A 25,566-nucleotide genomic window follows, 5' to 3' on the forward strand; every position below is an offset into this window, starting at 1 on the left:
ACACCTGCAAGATGTGTAACAAAGGACTATTATTTCATACATACAGAGATCCCGAAACAAGAAAAATAACTCAAAAGAAAAAACCAGGCAAAGAAATTAAAAGGGCAATCATAAAAGATAAACACCAATTTATGAAAAAAAAATTGCAACCTCTTTTTTCAATGAAGAAATGCAAATAAGTGCAATGAGACCCCACCAGACTGACAAAGCGGGGGCAAAGTGTCATCTAACCTAATGTTGGCAAAGACATGTGGAAATGGCCATTTTCATTCATCGTGAGGGGAAACGTCCATTTCTAAAAGCTTTTAAGAAAACAGCTGAGTGCATATCAAAATTTAAAAGCACTCTGTTTATTCAGCAATTCTACTTCTAGGAATTCAGCTAAGATAAAATACTTGCACATTAAAAAAAAAAGTACACATACCAAGACTTTCACTGCTATATTGACTCTAAGGGAAGAAACTGGAAATAAATCAAGTTTATCAGTTCAGTTCAGTTGCTCAATCATGTCCAACTCTTTGCGACCCCATGGACTGCAGCACACCAGGCTTCCCTGTCCATGACCAACTCCCAGAATCGAGTGTATATCAATAATCAAAGAGTTAAATTGTGATGGTTCATGTTTTAGAATATAATGCAGCCATGAAAAAAGAATGAATTAGGGATACATATGCCTTCATGAAAAGTTTTCCATGATGGAAAATGTTTGGAAACACATATGCTAAACAATTAAAAATGGTTTCTTCCTCCATAAATGTCTGTATAACCCAATTTAAAATTTTAATTATAAAAAAGTACTAGTTGGCAAAAACAGAGAGGCAACATGCAGGATTTAAATCCCACTATCAGGCAGCTAAGGGTAAAGAGAAAAGCTTTTTAATTGATCACATTCCAAAGTGATCAAAAGTATATGTATATTGTAAGCATATGCTGGACCATGAAGAAGGCTGAGTGCTGAAGAACTGATGCTATAGAACTGTGGTGTTGGAGAAGACTCTTGAGACTCCCTTGGACTGCAAGGAGATCCAACCAGTCAATCCTAAAGGAAATAAATCCTGAATATTCATTGGAGGGACTGGTGCTGAAGCTGAAGCTCCAATACTTTGGCCACCTGATGTGAAGAGCTGACTCATTAGAAAAGACCCAGATACTGGGAAAGAGTGGAGGTGGGAGGACAAGGGGACAACAGAGGATGAGATGATTGGATGGCATCACCGACTTAATGCACATGAGTTTGAGCAAACTCTGGGAGATGGTGAAGGACAGGGAAGCCTGGCATTCTAGAGTCCATAGAGTCACAGTCGGACACGACTGAGCAACTGAACAACAAATACTGCATTGGGTGTACTTATCCGTTTCAGGGGCTTCCCTGGTGGCTCAGTTGATAAAGAATCCACCTGCAATGCAGAGGACCCGGGTTTGATCTCTGGGTGGGGAAGATCCCCTGGAGAAGGAAATGGCAACCCACTCCAGCCTTTTTGCCAGGGAAATCTCGTGGACAGAGGAGCCTGGCAGGCTACGGTCCATGGGGTTGCAAGAATCTTACATGACTTTGTGACTAAACCACCACCACCACCACTGGTTTCAGAGCATAAAAAGAAGCTAGTTATTAGTGGAACGTAGAGAACTTTTTTGTGCATGGGAAATATTACAAGTGCTTGACTACACAGGCACCATCACTCTAGAGGTCTCAATGGCTAAGGGCCCTATCAGCTTCATTCAATAAACGAGGGTGAGGAAAGCCCTCTGTTCTCAGGCAGCCCCCTAACACAGCTGCAACCAACCCCTGGCCCTGGCCCACCGAACCCTGAGAGCAGAATTTCCAATGCTTAGCTTAGTTTCACACTATCTGTGGGTCAAACGCCAAGACTATCATCCACTTTTGTGATCACTGTTACTAAAAAAAAAAGTCTTAGTGTTAAGATTCCTTAGTTGAAATACTTTCAAAAGCCTTAAGATGTATGTGTTACACTCAGAAAAGAATCCCTTTAGGCTACAAACTGGGCTTCCCAGTGGCTCAGATGGTAAAGCATCTACCTGCAGTGCAGGAGACCCGGGCTCAACCCCTGGGTCGGGAAGATCCCCTGAAAGAGGGAATGGTAACCCACTCCAGTATTCTTGCCTGGGAAACCCCATGGACAGAGAAGCCTGGCAGGCTACGGTCCATGGGGTTACAAAGAGTCGGACACGAATGAGTGACTAACACATATATACAACGCTACAAATTAATACATAACATTCAACACTTTCTCAAGGAATCATTAAAAAAAAAGACAAAACCCTTAATCATAATCGTATAGACAAAAGCCATTTTATCCTAAAAGAAATACACTCTCATCTATCAAAAACTACTTTCTAGTTTCTGAGTAACTTGTTATAAAATTAAATGGTCAGGACATTTTACCGTAATTTGTAAAATTTTAGTTCATGAAAGGAAAAGACTGAAGAAATGAGAAGAATTTTTAAATTCTAGTGCTTTTTAGAACATCAGGCAGGTATTTAAACAACTTAATACCGATACAGCACTATACTGATAAATAACTTTAACCACAACTTCTCAAGCCTTTGGCGAACACTGTGGTATAGTTTTCCAAATATAGGTACAGCAGTTTCGTGCACAATACTAACCAGATGATGAAATCACAGCCAAATGACGCTTAATTGAGAAGTTCCTGAATTCGAGTTCTTAAAATGGAAACTGTGTTTAAGGGCTGGGAGAGAAGCAGGTGTGAATATGACAACACATGCCCGTCTGAGCATATTTTGTACTTAAGTGTCTATCTTTACAGCTTCCTTCAGAACAATTTTGTGCTTATTTTTTACCTTTCCTTTCTCTCCCTAGTTACAGCTTTCCCAATTCTTACCATCTATCTGCACATTTCTTTTCTGTCTCTGCTTCCCACTTAGACGTAATACCTACAATAAACATGTTTATCCCTACTCACTGTTTTTGAATTAGGCATTTATGTGCTTTAACTTAAAAAGTTTATGAGAATAACATTTTCTATGTTGCTTCTTTCTCTAAAAGCATTATCAGTTTTTCAGTCTGGTTCTGGATTTCCCTGCACGCTGTCCCCCAGGACCCTTATTAGGAAATAATAAAGAGTTCTTCAGCCCTGTCACCCCACAGCCTGATTGAGAGCCTGAAAGTAAGGAGAACAGGAAGATCAAAGAAAACATCACGGGCCCAAAGTAACTGGGTAACCACACATGGAAAGTCCTTTTTTTTAAGGATTTAATATTTCTGGAACCAGAACCTCTTCATGACTAAACTACAACACTAGAGTAGATTAGTCACGGCACACGCCTTTTCTTTCAGGTCACAGAGGGATGGGATTCACAATCAGTCATCATCCCAGGGTGGAGAGAGAGGAGAGGAAGCGGGGAGAAGGCCGGCAGCTAAGACTCAGGCACGTGAGCACAGCTGTGGCCCAGAGGGCTGTGAGTCGAAACCTGCCTTCTCTCTCCTTCCATTTATAGGTGTGAAAAGAGGAACCGCTCACCGCAGAGATGTCCCCAAGAGTTGTGTTCCAGTGAACACTCACCCCCGGCTCTACACCTCGCAGTCCCTTCCCCTCCTCAGGGAAAGCCTGCATCACACAACCACTTTCCCAGTAACGCTGGTGCTGGAGAGGGTGAAACACGTGCGCACTGTCCTCAGCCCTCTGCCACAAAGTGTAAGTGACAGGCGGCTTCACCATTCCATCCAGAACTGTGGACTTCGAGTGTCGTCTGAGCGGTCAGCCCTAGCCTGGAGTCTGGCATCAGTATCCCAATACTGGGCTTCCCTGGTGGCTCAGATGGTAAAGAATCCGCCTGCAATGCGGGAGACCTGGGTTCAATTCCTGGGTTGGGACGATCCTCTGGAGGAGGGCATGGCAACTCACTGCAGTATCCTTGCCCGGAGAATCCCATGGATGGAGGAGCCTGGCGGGTTACAGTCCATGGGATCACAAAGAGTTGGACACAACTGAGCACGTGCCAATACTAAGATAGAGGAACATCTGGTGAACCAGAATCCCTGCCATGTAAAAAAGATACACCTTATTCTCCATTTCATTAAGATAAATGAAACTTATCTTCATTTTAAGATTTAAACCTAGCTTGGACCCTACTTGTTGAGGTCATTTTAATCACTCAGTGAGTTCTCTGGAGAGAGAAAGTGAGAAGCCTCAACAAATAATTGCTCATTCTGAAAATGTTCTCCAAAGACAGGGCAAAACCTGAAGGCTTTGCTCCGATATACGAGTCTTAGCATCAGAGAGCAGAAGTCGTATCAACAAGTGCTGTCCTGAGTACCTACGTATCAGCTTTCTGTTTACTTCTGGATGTCAGCTTTAGTCTACAGCCATAATACGCTCCAACTGTCTTCGTGTCAGAATTAAGACACCCTCTCCTGAGGGAACAAGATCTGGAGAGAGAATCCACGCAGACAGCTGGGTACCCTTGACACTATTAGCAAAGAGACAGCCAGGGGTGACTTGGAACCCAGCCGAGACACACACCTCCTTTTCCATTGTTTATGCGGACGACACTGCTTACTGTGTTGCTTCCTGTGGGAGCAGAGACAGGGCTGGTAATTCCTTTCATGCCTATTACCTGGATGACTCAAATAAACAAGTATCTTTCTCCTTCACTATACGCTTTATAATAAAAAAATTTTTTTATGTATTTTGATTTATTTTAAAAAAGAAAAAAAAAAGCTGTACAGAGTTGATGGCGTGATGGGCATAATTTCCTGTAAAGCTACTGAAATGGTGATTTATCTTAGGAAAACAAACACAAAACCCCAACCATCATTATCCACACATTGCTGTCACATGGCCCAGTCTTCCCAAGTATTTACAGCATCAGACAATCTACTGGGATCTTGTGACTAATATTCTCATTCTTAAGCTATGTTATTCTCAAAACCATGGCTCCTTTCAAACCAACCGTATTCTACCTCATCCTCAAAAAATCATGTAATCAAAAGCAAAGAAACAAAACAACCCACACAGATCCCTTCTCAGGAAGACAGGAAGGGACTGAGGTATGGAAAGGCCACCGGACTTGACTGAGACCCTGATGAAAGAGCGTGACGTGAGTGACAAGAGCCCCCCCAGCAATGGCGTCCAGTCTGTAACTGCTGGCTTGAAGAAAGCATTTTGCAGAGTGCCTGGCGCCTAGTGGCAAAGTACAACTATCATCACTAATAAAACTCAAAACAGGATCAACTTTCAACACACTGAGGCTAATCGGTTGGTTGGTTTTAACAGCTGATTGGATGGTTTTCTGAAGGGAAAAGAATCGTGGAAATGAAAGCAAGAGAGAAGGATTGAAAGTTAAATCACCAAAGTTAACACACAACTTAATAGAACATACTGTTCCTGAAGTATTTTTGCCTTTGAGGATGTACTTTCCAGAGAGGAAAGTGTCCATTTCCTGAAGACGTTCTATCGTGTATGGGCCTTTATATTCTCTGTTACTGGTGAAGTATTCAAGTGTTCAAACAAAACCTGGTTTGATCAGAACCAGTTTCTTGGATTGTGCTTTATAATGTTTAACTGTGAACTAAAGAAGGTCTAGTTCACCTTATCGATAGATCAAACTGTATCCAATATATACTGAAAGGTTATCATTTAGGGAGATTGTACTGATAGAAAGTACTGGTTTTTTGTCTTTTCCCCCCTCTTAATCTAGTATAATTTCCATTTTAGATAAAAGAAAGAAAAGCTACTCTCTGAAATTCAAACCTACAAATGTTCTCATATGCTTCAATTTCTTTTAAAATTGCTAGTTCTAATATATCTAGAGAGGGACACATTCTATAAATGTATAGAATTAAAGCAGCCTATTCACACCATTATCCACAGATAATCCCTACTGATATTTTGGTCTATTTCCTCCTAGTTGGTGAGGCCATTTCTTACCATGTAACTGTGGACAACTTACTTTAGCAAGGGCCTCAAGGGCCTCATCCATAAAAGAAAGATAACAATGGGACCTACCTCTTAGGACTGATAAGAGCATTGAATTAATACACATGAAGTGTTTGAAACTGTGCCAGGCAATGTATTATTAATTATAAACTACTCTTGGTACTTTATTTTCATATACTTTGGAAGAAATTACAACCATCACATTCACAGATTTCTGCACCTGGTTTTTCACACTCAGTATTTTATCATGAGCATCTTTTATGTAATAAAGATTTGGAATGTTTTGTTTTGAATGACTTACACTGTATTTTAACCATTTTCTTATTACTGTGTATTTACTTGGTCCTCAATACGTTTTTCCAATTTTCCATAAAAAACCTTTCATTTCCATGCTATCGACCTAAGTGTAGCATTACCAAAACAGTTCTAAACAATACTGGAAGTGTCTATGAACCACACAGTAGATTTGAACTCTGACTTCAAACAACTGTATGCCTCAAGAATGTTGTTCTTATCTTTAAGGAGAGTCCTCTACTAGCCAAGGAGAAACTGATCAAACAACAGGGCATGGTGTGTATCGGATGCAGTGAAGCACAAACTATGCAAAGGTGAACAGGAACAGTCCCTGTCCAGCCTTTTGAACCAATAGTAAGTAACCTACATGCCTTGAAAGTCCAACAATGTGGGGTATTTCCAGATAGGAAAACGAGTAATGGCCGCAAGAGGCAGGTGCAGGTCAGGCCTTCTCTACCCTCGGGGAGCAGTAAAGGAAACCACCCTGTCCTCCAGAAGCATAAATCCCCACCATGATTTCACCTGAAATGAACTTTGGTAAGAGATGAATGGTAGATTACATGGTGAGCAGCTTCCATAGCTTAGTACACACCAGTTATCGGAAGTATTGTTGTGTTCAGGCTAAAGGCCAACCCTGCCTGCACACAAATGTAGGAATCAAGGTTCTGTTTCTATTTTTATAAAGAAAGATAATCAGTTAGGTTAGCTCCTGAGACCAGATTCTATGACTGGGTATGAAATCAATTAGATCTTTTCTCTGAACAAGTATGAAACTCAAGTGTGCTTCAGGCTAGGGCACAATCCCATTATTACTACTAGGGCAGAAGCATATGACATCACATGACAGCAGCAAGGCTTAATTAAGACCCAGAAAAAAGTTGGCTACAGTCCATTCTTGGCCATTTTCTTGCTGTGTTATGATGAATATGTCCATTTCTCTGAGATTCAGTTTAAATAATGTCATTTGAAAATTTTGAATGACATTTGAAAATGTCATTTAAAAATGTCTGTTTAAATAAACAGACATTTATTTATACTAGAGGATTGTTATGCATCCCAGAAGATAATGTGCGTGAAAGGGTTTTTTAAAGTGTAAGACTCTTAGTCGCTCAATCGTTGTCAGACTCTTTGAGACCCACGGACTGTAGCCCACTAGGCTCCTCTGTCCATGGAATTCTCTAGGCAAGGATACTGGAGTGGGTTGCATTTACAAAGCAGTATTCAAATACAGATCATTTTTACAATGCCAAAAGTCATAGTCCAAATTTTTTGCAATGTTAATCAAAGAATGATTATTGTTATATTACATGTGATTAGTGTTATGACATAGCATACTGTCAGACTTGACTATCACAAGCAAATTCCTTTAATAATGTTGTAATAATGTAAAAATGAAAAACCAATTCTTGGTTATTAATCTACTAAAAAAATGATTATTAACGCAAAGGCAAAATCTCTATTAACTAATCAACAGAGGTATTTTTTGAGACAGGTTAACATACTAAGGGTTGTTTTTCCATTCAGTTGGACAAATTAGGCTCATGGGAAGAAAAAAAATGTGCTTCATTTCTAATGTCAAGGACTCAGATCTGAAGCTCCTGAGAAAACACACTCCACTTGATTACAAGAGAAATGTAAGTGTATTTCAAACCAGACACAGATTTAGAAACTGAAATTATAACATGCACTGAACAGTACGCAGGCAGACAGCAGTATGTCTAAACTGGCAAGTACAGAACAAGAGACTGGGCTGGGGGAGAAGAATGAGGAACAAGCAAACTGGCTTAGGAAAGATCACTGATGACTGGCAGCAGCTTTTTGCATTCCTACAAAGATTTGCGTAAGAAAAATTCTGCAGCCATTTTATCACTGGCTCACACTGTAATTTTGAGCTCATGAGGGAAATCAGACATTTTCACATTTCCATCAATTCATTCAATCATCTAACACGCAATGAGGACTGTGCGTCTGCCGCTTAGTTGGGTTCCAGAGACAAAGGTAAATACATTCTCTGTGCTCAAAGGGCTTAATCTATCCCTGATGGAACAGAAGCTCATAATCGAATAACTGATGAGCTTGAACACTGTGGGAGGCTCTGCTTAGGAATTCTAGCGTTCTTCCTATTCTAGGCTCTCTTCTACATTTTGCTCTCCAGCCCAGGTCATGGAAGAAAATCTACTCAAATATGCAATCAATCCAAGAGATCATTTCATAAGAATTCTGAAGTTCAGACACAGTGAAGTAAATTATAAAAATTATTTTCATAAGAGTTCTTACTGAAACCACTGAAATGAAATGGAGAAGATGCCAGCATGATTGCCCCTGCTTCAAAGCTATCATGTAACTCAACAACTCGATGAGTCACACAGAGCTGCTTTTTTTCACAGAGATGCTTTAATGAAAGCAATCACTTTTTTTTTCTTCATTACTGTCCCAAATACCCATAATACCACTCTTATTAAATTTGTTGACTAGCTTTTAAATGAAAACTGGTGATAAAATATTCAGGATCTAGCTGGGAACACATCACATTGGTGATTTGATTCAGTGAGATTTCTAATATTTTCATAGCTCCCTTGAAGCAAAAAGCTGAGCTCCAGGCAGTGGCTTTGATAACATACATGTACTAGATACTGATACGCGTGAGATGGATTACTGCCATAAAAATACTAGATGCAAAAAAAGAAAATACAATTCAATGGAATCCACTCAAAGAGACGGACTTTCACATCCCTTATAACTGGAGGGTAAAAATTATCTACCCCAGCCTAGATCTAGATCATAGAAATTCTTCCATTTCTATATAAAATAAATGTATAGAAATTCAAAGAATAAAACCTTCTCCTTATGAGAAACGTGGTGTTAAAGATAAGCTTCAGTGCAGCAGCCACTCCACCTCTGAGCAGAGAGGACAGGTGGTGAGTGTGTGTCCACAGGACAGGGCCGCCGGATGCAGTTCCCAGTCTTCTCGGTCCCTGCTGACCTCAGGAAGCCCCCAGCCCCTGCTTGGAAACACATTAACTCATTTTCAAGACTCACTTGGGGATTTTGTTCTAATGCAGATTTCTAGATCCTAATTCAGCAACTAGAAGGTATGCCTTTGAAACAGCATTTTTAGCAAGAATTCCTAAATTATTTATGCATCTTTAGACCACATTTGGCGAAACACTGCTAAATGGTAGTGATGACAAAAGATTATGACCCCTGAGAAAAAGCTAGGAAGTTTTATTTCTTGGAAGATTTATTTTAATACAAGAGTGAAAGTGAAAGAAAGTGGAGTTGCTCAGTCATGTCCAACTCTTTGTGACCCCATGGACTGTAGTCTACCACACTCCTCCGTCCATGGGATTTTCCAGGCAAGGGTACTGGAGTACAGCCATCCTTTGACGTCAATTGGGACAGAGTCACAAAAGACTCACGGAATCTCTTACCACCTCAATAAAATTACTCTCGACACATCCTCCTCCTCACTATCAGCAATCAATCTGCCTCCCACTTACCAAGAAGGTCGAGGTGACCCAGTTTGAAACATCTCAATTCCCTGCCAGCCTCGTGGCCTACGAGCCTCTCTCCCTGCTCCTGTTTCTACCTCCTTCCCGTTAGTCTCGAGCCTGAACCCTGTGCCCTGACCCTGTCCACCCAGACACTGCCCTAGTCTGTTAGCATCCTGTCTCTGGGATCTTCAGGCTCTTCCTCTCTACTTTTCAAGATTTCTCTTTAACCCAAAACTGCGGCTAAATCTCTCAACTACAAAACTGCCCAAAGCACACCCAGCACATACACACCTGTGAAGGCCGCCTTTTCTCCTTCTCAGCCAAGTTGCTAGGGGGCACCGTGCACCCCGTCTCTGCTTCCTCAACTGCCCCTCACCCCTCACCCAAGAGGATCAATGCCATGTCTGCCCCGTGTCCACCCTGCCCTCCCAGACGCCACCCATATGGTCTCCAGTGTCAAACTTGGGGTCACTTTCCCCCCCTCTTTCCAGACCACTAGCCAGGGAGAGCCAGGCCCACCCATGGGGAGGGCAGAGCTAAGACAGAGAGGGGTGGTCCTGAGGGGGTGTGTCCACACGCAGCCTGACCTCCTTCGCAACTTTCCTACCTCTGGGTTATATATCCTTTTTTAAAATTTTTTAAGAGCTTCAAGAAATTATTTAATAACCAAAATAACTCTAGGGATATTGAGAGAGGTGGATCCAGGTTTTACAGAGATTGGAATTTACACAGTATTGAAGGCTTTCTTAGAAAAAAAAAATACACAATTATGAGCACAAAGTTAGAGACAGAGATGGATGCTTATTCAGAATAAGGAAATAAATATAAGAAACTGAGCAGCCCGTGCAGGTGAACTCAAGCTTCACCTAAATCCACCTCCAAGATGTAGGTGTTCTCCTTAACTCCATGTTTATAGATGAGACAACCGAGACCTTGGTTGAGTAAACCAAATATCTTAAGATAATAAATCTCATTGTTTAAAAAAAAGGGGGAGGTGGGATTTACAGGTATAAGTCATGTTTAGAAAACACCGGGTTAAAAAAAGTTAAATGGGTTGCTTCACTTGGATTTCTCAGAACGTTAGTACAGCAATACACACTGGAAAGCTTCAAGAACTTACGTCTTCACACTGATGTGACCCGCCGCCCTCAACAAACCTCTCATCTTGCCTCTTCTGTTTTTGCAGTGTGTAATAACTAAAAGCATCTCCTAAATTAAGTGTCTACGGGTCACAGTTTAGAGAACTCTGATTTTTCCCAGAACAGAAGAAAAGAACGTATGACTGTTTGATACAGTATAGAGAGGGCAGAGTGGGAACCCAGAGGCTTCACTGTCGTTCCACAAGGTTCTCACACAGAATGGCAGATGGGTCTCACATTATATGCCAACTAGTAAAATCTTAGTAGCCTCCTGGAATGCTACGTTGAAAAGGATTCTGACGCTTCATCCAGACTCGGGGGGCGGGGGAGAGAAGCAGCCTTACCTGCTCACCAGTGACTGTCATGAGCACAGAAGGGGCAGTTGTGACGTCATTCTGAGACCTCTAAAGTGACACTAATTCCTAAACAGATCCTAGAACCATCCCAAAGATGCTCAAGTTTTCTAAAATCTGAATCGGGCCAGACTAATCTTAAATAATTAAATCTTTCTTTAATAATTAAATAATTAAAATAACTATAGAGGCTCCAAAATAAGAAAGATTTGGGTTTAATTTAGTTCTTCCACTTGCTCTGGGCACATGCTTTAGCCTCTCTAAACTTCAGTTTGGCCTTCCCACGGGCTCAGTGGTAAAGAATCCACCTGCCAAGCAGGAGATCTGGGTTTGCTCCATGAGTCAGGAAGATCCCCTGGAGAAAGAAATGGCAACCCCCTCCAGTATTCTTGCCTCAGAAATCTCATGGACAGAGAAGCCTGGCTACAGTCCATGGGGTCGAAAAAAGCGATATGACTGAACGACTAAACAGCAGAATGGCAAACCTCAGTTTTCCCATTTGTAAAATGAGATGAACTGTTCCTACCTCACATAGAAGACAAACATTTAACTGGGTAATGCATATACATACATACACACAGTAAATGCAATAAACATTAAGTTTAGCTACAGCAATTACTAAGACATTCACCTTATGGCATTCACATTATGAATCCTGTGGTACATGTGTTTGTCCGCTATACTCAGAGCCATCGGTTACAGTAAAATGAATCAAACGTCAGCCATGCAAACCATTTTCCAGAACCCATTATCAATGTCGATTTATAGGCTATAATAAGCAAATGGCAAAGCGCTATTCAAATTAAGTGTTACCTGCCTTGAAGGAGACAGAGTACATAAATCTAACTACGGAGTGGTTATTCTTTGCAAAAGACAGATCTCTTACATATTTTTCCCAACCTCTCCATAGAGAAGGCCAAGACACAATGACCAAACCAACAGCAATGAGCCTCCCTAACACCTGGAATGAGTCCCCCACCCCTTCGGGGCATAGTTTTCAGTGTGAGAACCATGACAGCCCTGAGAAAACAGGGACAGCTGGTCACCCCACAAACAAATGATCAGCTGAAGTCCCAAAAGCTACATCTGAGTCTGGCTGTGCTGCTCAAAAGTGAGACAGAGTGAGTTCTTGAAATACTATTTCCCCTTAAAAGATATCAGGGCTCTTTGTGGAGAAATGGCTAGTTCCAGGTGTGAGCAGAAAATACTCAAAATGAACCTGATCTATTTTGCTATACCAGATAGCAAGAAAACTCTCAGACTTAGTGGGCTCATAATAAAAGGACTAAGGAGTCAACTTGAAAAGACTTCCACTGCCCAGAGATGAGACTGCCTTCAAATAAGAAATTATATAATAATAATTACAACTAATTGGAACCCATAAAATATATTCAAATTCATGAGTTCACAGTATTTTTGCAAACACATAACTAACTGATCACCTTCAGAGGATGAAGGGGAACCAACTCATTATCTTGGAAAACTGATAATGGGAAAGAATCTAGTATTTATCCTGCTTTTTTATATGAACTGTACCACTGTGCAACCAAAGAGCAGATGATTGGAAAATGTCTCTTTCCAAAAAAATTCAAACCAATAAATAAGAAACGACAGAATTAAAACACCCCTATTTGTCACCCCCAACAAATCAACAGATCCAAGTAACTGAGCATCAACAGCTACTAATAAAACAAACAAAAAATGATCAGATATTATGCGTGTCCTGATGAAAGTTCACACACCACCTACAGTCCTGTCAAAGGGGTCAAACACAAGTCTGATCTGGACAACAGGCAGGACATACAAAGGAAGAAACAACAAACTGAGCTGTATCATTCATGCTGCTGCTAAGTCGCTTCAGTCATGTCCGACTCTGTGCGACCCCATAGACGGCAGCCCACCAGGCTCCCCCGTCCCTGGGATTCTCCAGGTAAGAACACTGGAGTGGGTTTCCATTTCCTTCTCCAAGCGTGAAAGTGAAGTCACTCAGTCGTGTCCGACCCTCAGAGACCCCATGGACTGCAGCCTTCCAGGCTCCTCCATCCATGGGATTTTCCAGGCAAGAGTACTGGAGTGGGGTGCCATTGCCTTCTCCTGTATCATTCATATATTGTTGTTTTAGTTGCTAAGTCACGTCCGACTCTTTTGCGACTCCATGGACTGTAACCCACCAGGCTCCTCTGTCCATGGAATTCTCCAGGCAAGAATAATGGAGTGGGTAGACATTCCCTTCTCCAAGGGATCTTCTCAACCCAGGGATCAAAGCTGTGTCTCCTGCTTGACAGGTAGATTCTTTACCACTGAGCCACGTGGGAAGCATTCATATGCAAACAGCAAAATCCAGATTACAGGATGCTACAGGACAAATGCTCCAGGTTCCTCAATAGATAACCCACAGGGAAAAGAAAGGATACAGGGAAGACAATTTTTTTCAAATGGGCAAGACTAAACTATAACATCCACGGATGCCCATTTGACTGATAAAACTATAACAACACACAAGGAAGTGATTATTATGGAGTCAAGATGGCATTACTTAGGTGGAAGGGAAGGGGCTGCGATTGGGGTGGACATATAGGGGAGCTTCGGGAAATTACAAGAGTATTGTCTTTATAATCACTCACCCAACTATACATTTATTTTGTATAATTTTTTTGAAGCTGTATCTTCAATCTTATTTTAAAAGGTTTTTATTAAAAAAGGTAAAAGTGGGTAATTCCCTGGTAGTCCAGTGGTTAGGGCTGAGCACTTTTGCTGCCAAGTCCTGGGTTCAATCTTGAGTTGAGGAACTAAGATCTCACAAGCTGCATGATGCGGCCAAAAAATAAATAAATAAAAAAGGTAAAAGTGTAAAATCCACCATTTAACACCTTCTAATTCAAAGCACTTTCACAAACACCAGTATTTGTATCTTCAAATACCACCACATTGTTCCAAACAACCTCTGAAGGTATTTACTACTTCCACGTTTCAGACTGGCAGACTGAGGCTTAGAAATCTTAAGTAAGCTGCCCATCATTGTCCCACCATTATCAAGGCAGAGTCAGATTGAAATTCAAACGTCTGGCTGACTTCAGGACCATTCTCTGAATGCCTGTACTCTGCTGATTCCCAGCTATTCATTCACTCAAGAAATGTTTACTGCCCACCTGCTTAATTATGCTAGATGTTAAAGAGACAGAGAGGAGTTTCTGCCTTCATGGAGTTAAGGGGTTAGTGAGAAAGACACAAGGAACCATGCAAGTACCTACAACTGAGCCGAGTACAGTGAAGGAAAGGTGCGTGGTGTTATGAGAATATATGCAGTTGGAAGACAGGGAGAGCTGCTCTGAAGAAGTGATGGCTGAAGCCCGAGAAGTTAATTAGGCAAGCGGGCATCGGGGGCTAGAGACAGAGCAAGCAATACTCAGAGTCGACGTCGACAGAGCCAGCTTAGCACTCTGATGGCTGAGGATGGAGCATGAGGAGTAAAGGTAATTATGACAGGAGACCAGGCTGGAGAGCTATGAGGACCAGGAAGCTGCTGAGGGCTTTTAATTAAACATGGTGTGGAAGAGGGATGAGACTGGGCTTGCATCTTTAAAAGAAGGAATTGCAGGAGGGACAGGGAGGCAGACAGAGATGAACTGAGGGGCTACTGCAGTCACCTGGGAAGCACACGATGATAGCTGGGACCAAGCAGGAGAGATGGGAAGAAGCAGGTGGACGTAAGATACTCCAGAGGTAAGGAGACAGGTCTGGAGTTTGGGACTGCTTGTGGGAAGGAAGGAGGAGATGTCAGGAAGGCCTCGGGCTTCCGGATGGAGGTCTTGCAGAAGGTGCCAAACACTGACACAGGAGCAGTGGGAGAGGGACGGGGACCCGATCACAGGACACATGGAAACTTGGACTTGATGGTTTGGGGCCCCACTGAGAGCACCAAGTGAAAAGATCAGGGTAAGCAGTTGAATGAGTGAGTCTGAGCCTGAGCAGATGGTTATTTTTGAGGGGGCACCCAGGGTAAGACTGCCTGAGAGCCAGATACTTCCACAAATGGGACCTCCAGAATGATCAAAATTCAAATGTAGGAAACAAAGCAACTTCCTGTGTTTATCTAGGGGTTGAAATCTCAGAAAGGTTCAGTAAGGTGGGGAAAAAAACAAATCAGAAGGAACAATACGAGATTAACAGCTGCGCCTCAGGAAAAACCCACTGCAATTTCTGGAATGTTTAGGATGTTAATTTCACGTCAAACGAGTTGGCACAATCTGCACAACTATTATCTGCATATGAGGAGAAGCCTTCAGAGTAGTGGCTCAAGGTTGGAGACTCGAGAAAGCTCTTGAGCCCAGGGGCTGCTCTGAGCCTGGGAAGTGCCCAGCCGCTCAGTCGTCTCTTTTGCAAGGATAGAGAGGAAGTAGACAGAGGCGAGGGAGTATCTTCACAGGAGATGCAAACAGAGACGTAAGCTCCTCTCAGCTTCCATTACAAGGTAAAAACTAAGTTTAGTTATACTCAATGAGAGAAACAAGGCTACTGTCACACATAACGTGGCTTCAGCTCAGGGGGCAAAAAAAAAAAGGACCAAGCCCTCCTGGATCTCCAGTTTGAGGGAACTGAGAGAGCAGGAGCCAAAGAAGAAACACGGTTTTTCACAGACTGGCTCGGGTGACACAGAGGAGATTCTCTCAAATGTTCTGCAGTCACCAGGTACAGAAGAACATAAGTGAACACACTCATGTGTGCAAAATCCTGCCTGTGGGCTGGCAGAAATAAGAGGAGGACTGCAGGATGAAGCTCGGCGTGAGCAGACAGGAGCACACTCTGTACACTCTGAGTTACTACTATTAACGTAAACTCACCCATACCTACAGGATGGGTGAGAACTACAGCAAGGCAGGTTATTTTAGAAATGAGTACCTGTTAAAAATGCATCCAACTTTCCAAGAGGTGTAGTCTACACTAAAACAGAAAGCTTACTATTAAATAGATCCTAGTGACCTAAACGAGTTCCAGTGTCTTATTCTAAAAGTGCACAATTCTTTCTGGCTTCCTCCTTGGCCTTGGAGCCATTTTACTTGGAGTTACCATATTCATTTTTCTCTACGTCCAGCTCACGGGTGTTCATATATGGAAGCCCTGGGTTGGCTGACAAATGGACTGGGACTGGCCAGTGCCTAGCATCACCAATAAGCACGGGCCAGCCCTGGGGACAGAGCCCACACACGTCACCTCCTAACTGCATTCTCACAAAGCATTATTCGAGCTGAGGAGCCCACCAAAATGCAACCCAAAAGCCACTGGGCTTTCTGGAAAGCTCCACTGTGTTTGGAGAAACTAAATAAGCACACACACCAGGACTAAAGGAGGGTGTAAGAATGACTAATTGAACCCAGCCCACAGGGTGCCCAGCAGAGTCCCCAGGAAGGGCTGTCTATCTACCCCTGTCTTTGGTCACTTCCACACAAACAAGCAACCCTCATTTAGAAAGTCACCTAACAGTGAAGTTGGTAAAAAATACAAGCTCCAAGTTTGCAAGTTTTTCTTTCAAAAGCAAAGCTGCAATTAAAAAAAAAAAAAAGGCAAGTTTGTATGTCATGATTTTAATACTAACAGGCTTCCACAGACATTTCCTTTTCTAAAACCTAAGCCCTCAACACCAACCTTGCTGAGTCATTTTTTTAGTATAAGTGTGTGCACTATTCTGACTGCACAAGGGCTCAAACATTCTAAGGAAAGTAGGGCACTTCCTACCCTCAAAATGATAAGGCTGGGAAATGAAACCTAAGATGTCTTTAAGAAGGCAACATTTAATTATGAAAGCTGACATCGTAGCATGTGTCCAAAACAAAACTGGCTTAAGATTCAAGGGAATTAGAAATAAATCTCTTGGGAATGATCAGAATTTAGGCTCCAAGTAGACTTGCTCAAGCTTGGACACTTTGGTCTTCACATTGTGAAGAAACAGTAGGACCCTTATTTATTATATAAAGAGAATGTTAAGATGCTCTTGAGAAGATTCTTGGACCCATCTGTAATGATAACTATTGATAATTATCATCAAAGAAACCTCTCACAGGAAAGTCACGGGGAAATTTCACCCATCATGACATTAACATGAAAGAAACATGAAAGTCACTCTTGGCTGTGATCTCCCTTCACACAGCTTCCGGCCTCCATTCACACAGCTTCGGGTCTCCATTTACACAGCTTCCGGTCTCCCTTCACACAGCTTCATTAACTCTCACTTTGTATCACTGCAACTGATTAGCGCTTCTCCTCCAGTATCCCCTAATCACATTTCCATTTAGCATGTCCATAACCCAGCTTTGATGCCACACTCCAGAGTCCAAAAGGTATAAGGAGCTGCCCTAACAGCAGACACAACCCAGCCCTACTCTCTCTCAGCTGCAGACTTCCACAACCCTGCCCAAGCCACCTCTGCAATCCCGCCTCCTAGGATTCATCTGATTACACTCACCAGCAACTCAAACCTGGAACAGTACATGTATTCTGTCTCTAAAACAATTTCCTAGGGGTGCTTCCCAGGTGGCTCAGTCGTAAAGAATCTGCCTGCCAAGCAGAAGACGCAGGTTCAATCCCTGGGTCGGGAAGATCCCCTGGAGAAGGACTGGAAACCCACTCCAGTTTTCTTGCCTGGGAAATCCCATGGACAGAGGAACCTGGCAGGCTACAGTCCATGGGGTTGCAAAAAGACAAGACTTAGCGACTAAACAATAACAGGGACTCATATTCAAAATCTGGTAATAATTTAGGATACAATATGAAAAAATACAATTTTCTGGCTTTGTTTTAAATGAAGTGAAAATCGCTCAGTTGTGTCCAACTCTTTGCGACCCCATTCCATACAGTCCATAGAGCTCTCCAAGCCAGAATACTGGAGTGAGTAGACTCTCCCTTCTCCAGGGGCTCTTCCCAACCCAGGGATTGAACCCAGGTCTCCCACATTGCAGGCAGATTCTTTCCCAGCTGAGCCACCAGGGAAATCCTTTTGGTTTTGTACAAATTGTGAAAATATATATATGCCTCCTTCAGACAGCTTTGCTAAATTCAAAAATACATGTTCATCATTTCTTAGCATACATTTGCTGGTTTCGATGACCATTTTTTTAATGTTCCAGGTTTAATCATGAATTGTAGCTTCCTACTTTGAAGTTATCACTCTTCATATGTAACTTCTGATGTCTACTAACCCTAAGAAATAGTTCCTTCATAATAAAGATACAGAAAATAATTTTCTTTTATGTGTAATCACTGTTTATATTGTTTTTGAGTATGTATTTGTATTTGCTTGTATATACATAATACATATCTGGAAGAACAATCAACTGTTAATAATGGCCACCTATAGGGGAGATTTATTTTTTCAATGCATATCCTTTTATATGTTTTTTTTTAATATATGTTTTTCTTTTTTCTATTAAAGCCATGTGAATCCATAACCTGCAAAAAAAGTTAAATTTAAAAATTATGAATAGATGAATTTAAGGTAAACAATTCTTACACTACAGTTAGATTTAAGGGGGTTTCAAAAGCCATCTTGCTCAAAAACATTTTTCCCAGTAGCCACCCTGACTTAAATCCCCCGGTCAAAAGACAACCTAATAATCTGAAGACAGTAAGTGTATTACCCCACTATCCACTATCAAATTATTGAGGATTAGTTTATCACATTAGCATAATAAAGGAGCGTCACAAAGAAGCTGTGTATAGTCTCCCTACATCTTGGTTCTTTTCCTTTTTCCCTTGAGTAACTAAATCGAGTTTGTTTTACTCAAAAGAACTTTTGTATCAGTAAAAGAACTCATTTAGGGATTCTAGAAGTCCCACCCAAGCCAAGTGGCGCCTTGGATTGCTGTGTGAATGTTTTTACTGTCTCTATAAACATCTGCCCTCCCCTCCAGTCCTCCCTATCAATCTAATCTACTCAGCCTGAGAAGGCAGGGACAGAGGGCATTTTGTTCATCTCTGGATCCTCCCCAACACTGAAAACACTGCCATCCAATTAACCCAAAGCAACTATCGAAGTTCTCAGTGACACCTACCTTGAGATATTCTTGCCTGGGAAATCCCATGAACAGAGGAACCTGGAAGGGCTAGCCCACGGGGTCCCAAAGAGTCAGACAAGCCTGAGCGACTATATACCGCGAGACTATGATCCCTTCTCTAGGGAACTGTGGCTGAAATTTCAAATTTAAAAGTGTCAGTCGGATACTCAAGTCTGCTCTCATCTCAAACAATAATCTATTCATTAGGGACAAAAATTCCATCCATAGAGAACCTACTATGTGCCTGGCACTGACATTGAGCAGCTAACTAGGCCAAAATGATCTCCCAAGATCGGAAAAGCAGTATGCAGCAAATATACAGTAAATGCTTATGAGCTTTGATGAACTCCTTGAACTTTTCTGTCTAAACTTGGAAAAGTCTTTCACTAATACTTTCTTCACACAGCAGTGGACTTTAGTTTCGCATTATGCTACTAAGCACCTTTGTGGACTTTCTTGTATCAGGCCCCAAGTCTTCATTTGTCCAGTGCTCATTTCTAACTTAATGGTATAAATCAAGTGTAAATCAAGAAACATCTAATAAATTACCATGTAAAAGAGAAAAATCCATAAACTGTGAATAACTGACATCTTAAGAAGTTATTCCTTATTTTTATCACCAAAATGTAAGAAATTATTCCTTTTTTCCATTAAGATGCACTTTGTACCACTGGTCTAGTAACGAAAGTAAGGTTTCTAAACTATTGATTCATTATTCCCATGTTTTTCTTGCTGTTGCTTTGGTTAGATCATGTGCTAGGGTCAGGTAACCACAGCTAGTGAATCTGAGGCCTTTGGTCCACATGAGCTGACAGGTCTGGCACACCACCAAACTACAACCTTGGACTAAGAAGCACCACACTACGGCAGCCTACTCAGCAAAGCAGGGCTAACAACTGTTGCCCCAGAAGCAGGCCAGCCCCAGAGCATCACTGCACCAGCTGGCTGACCTGCACCAAAGTTCAAGTTTTTCTAAAGTGAGGCCCAGGGAGCAAATGTCAAGACTTAAGCATCAACCTTCCTGACGTTACACAAAGCTTTTTTTTTTTTTTTTTTTTTTTTGCCACCTGAATATACCACTGGATGTTCTTTTCACCCGAGCTGAAAAATCAATTTTACTACTTTAATCAGTAATGATTGCCAGCCAAGTAAAATAAAATTCCTTGCACATACATGATGCTCAATAAACACCAGGTTAACTGAAGGGGGAAAGCCCTCAGCTAGTGACCACAAACTGACCTAATTTTTTTCATTATCATCAGCAAACACTTTTTGGAGGTCCTGCAAGGTACAAGGGATAACAAAAGATATCAGTCAAGGATCTCAACCACAAAGAATTATGACAGCCAACAGCTACCTTATAAAGCACGCAGGAGCATTTGAACACGTCTAGACATGAAAATACCTTCTCCCTTCTAGTTTAGTCTTCTCTGGTTGCCTACTTTTAATAGTGTATGCATTTTTTTCCCTCTAGAGAAGAAAGTCAAGAAGGGGAAAGAAAAAAAAAAGGATGGACAGATAGGATAGATCCTAGTGTCTGACACGCTCAGCAGATTCTAGAAGAACCTGAAATATACAAGAACAAATGAGGATTCTTTGCTTAATGCTGAATCACAATTTCTGTAGTAAAGTAGTCACTGTATCTTAAGAGACACCATTTGGTTCACTACAAAACAGCCTCCCCCTCCACATATGTTAGATGACCCGTGTGGTCCAGCTCCTACCCCCACAGAACTGACAGATATTTTACACTACACCACATGCTTATGCTTCCATTCATAAGGAGCATTTTTTTAAAAACCTTAAGCATAAGTTATTGGAAATACAGCACAACGAAAGGCTTGAGTAAACTGCACTGGTACTGTAAATATATATAAATAATTTTAGACACGGGCTTGATCCCTGGGTCGGGAAGATCCTCTGCAGGAGGGCATGGCAACCCACTCCAGTATTCTTGCCTGTGAAATCCTACAGACAGAGGAGCCTGGCGGGCTACAGTTCATGGGGTTGCACAGAGGTGAACACAACTGAGTAGGCACAGACATATGACTAGCATATGTGCATACACTTTAATTCTAGGTAACAGAAAGTAAACCTCCTAATGTACTTATTTTCCTACTTAATGCCGTAGGAATCTGAATTCAAAAAGAACGCCAATAATCGCCTGTCCTTAACGTACACTTATACCTCTTCCACTGCCTGAAATTTTCAGGTAGTATACATGAGAGATCACATAAGCTGCTTCCTTTTCTGTCACCTCTAATGTAGTATTTTCTCTGCTTCCTCTACTAAAGCATCTTTCTGGATGATAACCTAAGTTTTCTCAGAGGTACAAGTGAGCTGGGAGCTTTGGGGGAATGTATTTTCCAGTAAAAAGGGAGGTAAACCACCCGTGAGGCTTCCAGGACAGAGGAGTGACAATACTAAGGCTTAGACCCTGACCCCACCATCTAAACTTCCTGCCCCCACACACCAGGCACTCTTAATCACTTAACTCTTAATTACTTTTGGTTTCATAAGCATTTAAGCATTTATCACTATCCAAAAGCAACACATTTCTTTGTTTAATGCCTGATTCCCCCATAAGTATATAAACTCCAGAAAGCAGGGCTTTTGTTTGTCTTGTTGATTCAACCCCAGCTTCCAAAATAATACCCAGTTTCTGTGAAAGACTCAATAAATACGATTAAATACACATGAAATAGATTACAACATCTTAAAATACTCTAAAGAATTGTAACGTCATTCACAGATCAACAGTAAAATTCTGGGGTCTTTTATCATTGTAGGGAAAAAGCAAGGGGAAAAATACACGTACTCACCAACTCTTGCTAAATTAGATATAATAGCTGGGTGAAGGTTTTTAAGAGAAATAAACACAGCTAGTTTGGGGCTATTTATGAAAACTGAAGTTCCTTTTCCTCAACATACTGAACAGCTGCTTAACTTAGTGGGAATGGGCGCCCCTTTACCTACACCTCTTTCCCCATTATTTCAGCTACGCTTTCTGAACTAACACACTGAGGAAAGGGTCCTTTTGGCGAAGAGAGTGAGATTTAAAAAAAGAAGAAGAAGCAGGTCGCATTATAAACAAACACAAAACCCAGGGAGTAATAATGCTTCTAACAAAATATTCTTACGAAGTTGAGCCACAGCCATTTCTCTTACTACAGAGTGAGCAATTTCAGGTTAATGACAGTAGAGTTCAGTCAAGCGGTAAGTCAAGCTACGACAGAACTGAGTTTCTTTTCAAGGGTTGTGAAAGTGAAGCTGCTGGGAGGTAGAGAAAAAAGCAGCGGTTTGGCACTAAGGAAGTGGAGAGCTCATTTAAAACACTGTCTTTCCCTGAATTCCTTAACCACCGTTCTCCACTAGATCGCCACACCCCACTGATGATAACATTCCTTTCGATGCAAACGACAGTGATTTCGGGCATCCGTTTCCTAAATCACTGAAACTGCGATACTTATCCACACGGCGGAAGACAGGACAGCGTGAAAAAAAAAAAAAAAAAGCGTACCCGGGCTTTCGGCATGAGGTGTAGCGGGCGGGGGACCTAAGCCAAGTCAGCCCCTCTACGCCAAGTTTCCCGGTCTGTAAAAGGGCACAAAAGTTACCTCCCACGGGGAACGGTTACCAGAACCCAACGTGATGACCGGCCCCAGGCGCAGCGCCTGCGTACAGCGGCCGCACCGCTCCCCAGCGGCAGGGCCACAGCCAAGATCTGGAAGGATTATTCAGCTCCCGAGCCTGGGACTGAGGATGGAGTCGAGCAACTAAGTACATCACCTGCTAGCGTGCATCTCGGCCCGCCCCGCGCCGAGCCCGGAGCCCGCCCCGCGCGGGGGCCGAGAGGACGCGAGCATCTATCTCCCCGCCCGGCCGGCCCGGCCCAGCCCAGCCCCCGCTTCCCCGAGAGGACCGGCCACCGCGACCCCCGGCCCTCCCGGAGCGGGCGGGCTGGGCGAGGCCGCGGGCCGGCGCCCAGTACTCACCTCCGGCCGGTGGCGTGCGGCCAGCCGTCTCCAGGCGGCGGCGAAGTCAGGCGGCGGGGCTCGCGGGCTCCGGCAAACCAGGGAGAACACGGTCCCCAGCAGGAAGGCGGCAGCGGCGCAGCCCAGGTACAGGCTGAGCCTGAGCAGGACCGTGCCCGGCCCCGCGCCTCCCGCCGCCGCCGGCCACCAGCCGGCCAGCAGGCAGGAGGAGCACACGGCGGCGAGGGCGGCTGCCGCCACCCACCGACTCCCGCCGCCGGGCGCCCCCGGGGCCGCCGCGTCCCCCCGGGGCTCCGGCCGTCGTTCGCCCGGGGCGCCCGCGAGGCCGGCGCCGCCGCTGTCGGAGGGATCGGGGTGCATGCTGCTTGCTGGGCCGCTAAGGACAGGCACATCTCCCGCCCCGCTGTCCCCCGGCGCTGCCCCGGACGGTGGCCTCCGCGCGGCGCCTCCTGCCCTCCCCGCTCCCGCCGCGCCGGAGGCAGGAGTCCGCGCTCATGCCCTCGTCGGCGGCCCCCGCCGGAGGGAACGGATCTCACAGACGCCGCCGGCCAGCGCCGGGCCCGCAGCTGCCCGGCCGGGCGCGCCCCAGGTAGCCGGACCTGGATGGGACTCGCGCTGGCGGAGCCCCGGGGGCGGAGCGGGGGCGGGGGCGACCCGGAGAGCGTGTCGGGAGGGGGCGGGGGGGGGGGCGGGAAGCCACCGCGACCCGCTGAGTGACAGCCAGGGAGCGCCCCGCCCCGCCCCGCCCCCACCGTCCGGCCCCGCCCCCCCGCGCCCCCGCCGCGCCCCCCTGCCCGGCTCCGCCCCGGCCCCGCCCACCCGCCGCGGGCGGCCCCCTCCCGGGTAGGGGGCGCCGCCAATCACGCGAAAACGGCTTTCCTGCGCTCCTGTCCCCGCCTCCCCCAGGATACCGTCTGTTGATGGAAAATTCTGCTGCAGGTGTCAGAAGTGTTTGCAGCTCTCCAGCTCAGGTGATCCCTTAATCCTCGGCCCGCTCATCTCTTGACAAGTAACCTCCCCGTAGGTGGGGGTTTAACAGCCCTTCCTTCAAAATTTCTGCCTCCTTTGCACCTGCTGTTTGAATAGGCAACCCTTCTTGATCCTCACTTTTACCCCAGTTCCCCTGACAACCTTCCCTTTTTCCCACCCAGCCGCCTCCGGGACGGGATCAAGACAAACAGGGAGCAGTAAATGCTGCCTGCAAAATTCCTAGGTACAGAGAGGTCCCCCCCAAAAGTCTGCCTGGCGCCAGGGGGCGTGCACAGCTGCCATCCTCACTGTAGCTCCAACTCCCTGTATTTTTGTCGCCAACGATTCAGTACAAATGCCAGTGCCCACACGCAAGTGAAAGTGCTCCAAGTAATTTTGAGAATACATATTTTCTTCTCATACCACGGCCCCCGCGTTAATATAGATAATGCTTACTGAGAAGATGCCAATATGCTAAACACTAGAAATTACTAAGCCCAACAAAACAGATGGATCTTTAATGAATAAAGGAATTCTAAAGGAGATGAAGGAATTGGAAAGAGATTAATGCTTACTTAAAAGGGGATAATAGAATAGAGAGGGCAAATCAAGAATAGAAAGGGGAAGAAGGGGAGGGGGGTAAATAGATGAGGGATGCCATGGAGGATGTGGGAGACGGACATCAAAAAGCCAAACAGTTTAAAAGCACTAGCGTTTTCCAATAAATTGAATTATAGCCTGCTTCCTAGGAAACTAAGCATTACAATATATTTTCAAATACTGTGACTATACTGTGCTTTTCTATAAGGAATCTCTATCGTTTCAACTGAGAAAAAATAGAACATTCATACAAAGTAAACTAGTGGATATTTTATTATTTTATTTTTTTAACTATTAAAATATTTATTTGGCTGGGCCCGATCTTCATTGCTGTACGTGGGATCTCCAGCTATGGCATTTGGGATCCAGCTTGCAACCAGGTGATTGAACCCGGGCCCCCTGAATTGGGAACGCAGTCTTGGTCACTGGACCACCAGGGAACTCCCTGTTTATTCTTTTAAAACAAAGTATTATCCAAGAGGTTATCATTCAAATGAAAAAATACTAGTGTCCATAGACATACAAAGGCCACCCATGTATTCATGTTTTTATAATAAATTTCCCTGGAATGGCATGGATTTCAAGTGGGAGATGAAGTAGGAGGCCAAAAAAAAAAAACTATCGCTAATATTAAGCTCTAATAAAACAGTACAGAAATGAATTATTTTATGTATCTATATAAAAACAAATATGTTCACATTTGTCATTTTTTAAAAGCTGATTGTTTTAAATATTAGTATTCATGGACCACTT

General features: G+C 43.5%; 1 protein-coding gene across 4 annotated transcripts in view; it reads right to left on the reverse strand.

Moving 5' to 3' along the window:
- SNX25 (sorting nexin 25) overlaps window positions 1-25,566 on the reverse strand; it is a 97,255-nt gene that overhangs the window by 67,248 nt on the left and 4,441 nt on the right. The window contains exon 1 of one of the 4 annotated variants that reach the window (XM_025280084.3): window positions 23,245-23,883. The exons of 1 other annotated variant lie outside the window; for it this stretch is intronic. In XM_025280084.3, coding sequence (XP_025135869.2) covers window positions 23,245-23,604 — 360 coding nt within the window. In that variant the 5' untranslated portion in view covers window positions 23,605-23,883. Of the gene's footprint in view, window positions 1-22,769; window positions 22,829-22,866; window positions 22,997-23,244; window positions 23,884-25,566 lie in introns of those variants that run through there. 2 more of the 4 variants (XM_044938365.2, XM_044938363.2) reach the window with 2 other exon arrangements.

The sequence above is a fragment of the Bubalus bubalis genome, chromosome 1 (genome assembly GCF_019923935.1).
Source record: "Bubalus bubalis isolate 160015118507 breed Murrah chromosome 1, NDDB_SH_1, whole genome shotgun sequence".
Taxonomy (NCBI): domain Eukaryota; kingdom Metazoa; phylum Chordata; class Mammalia; order Artiodactyla; family Bovidae; genus Bubalus; species Bubalus bubalis.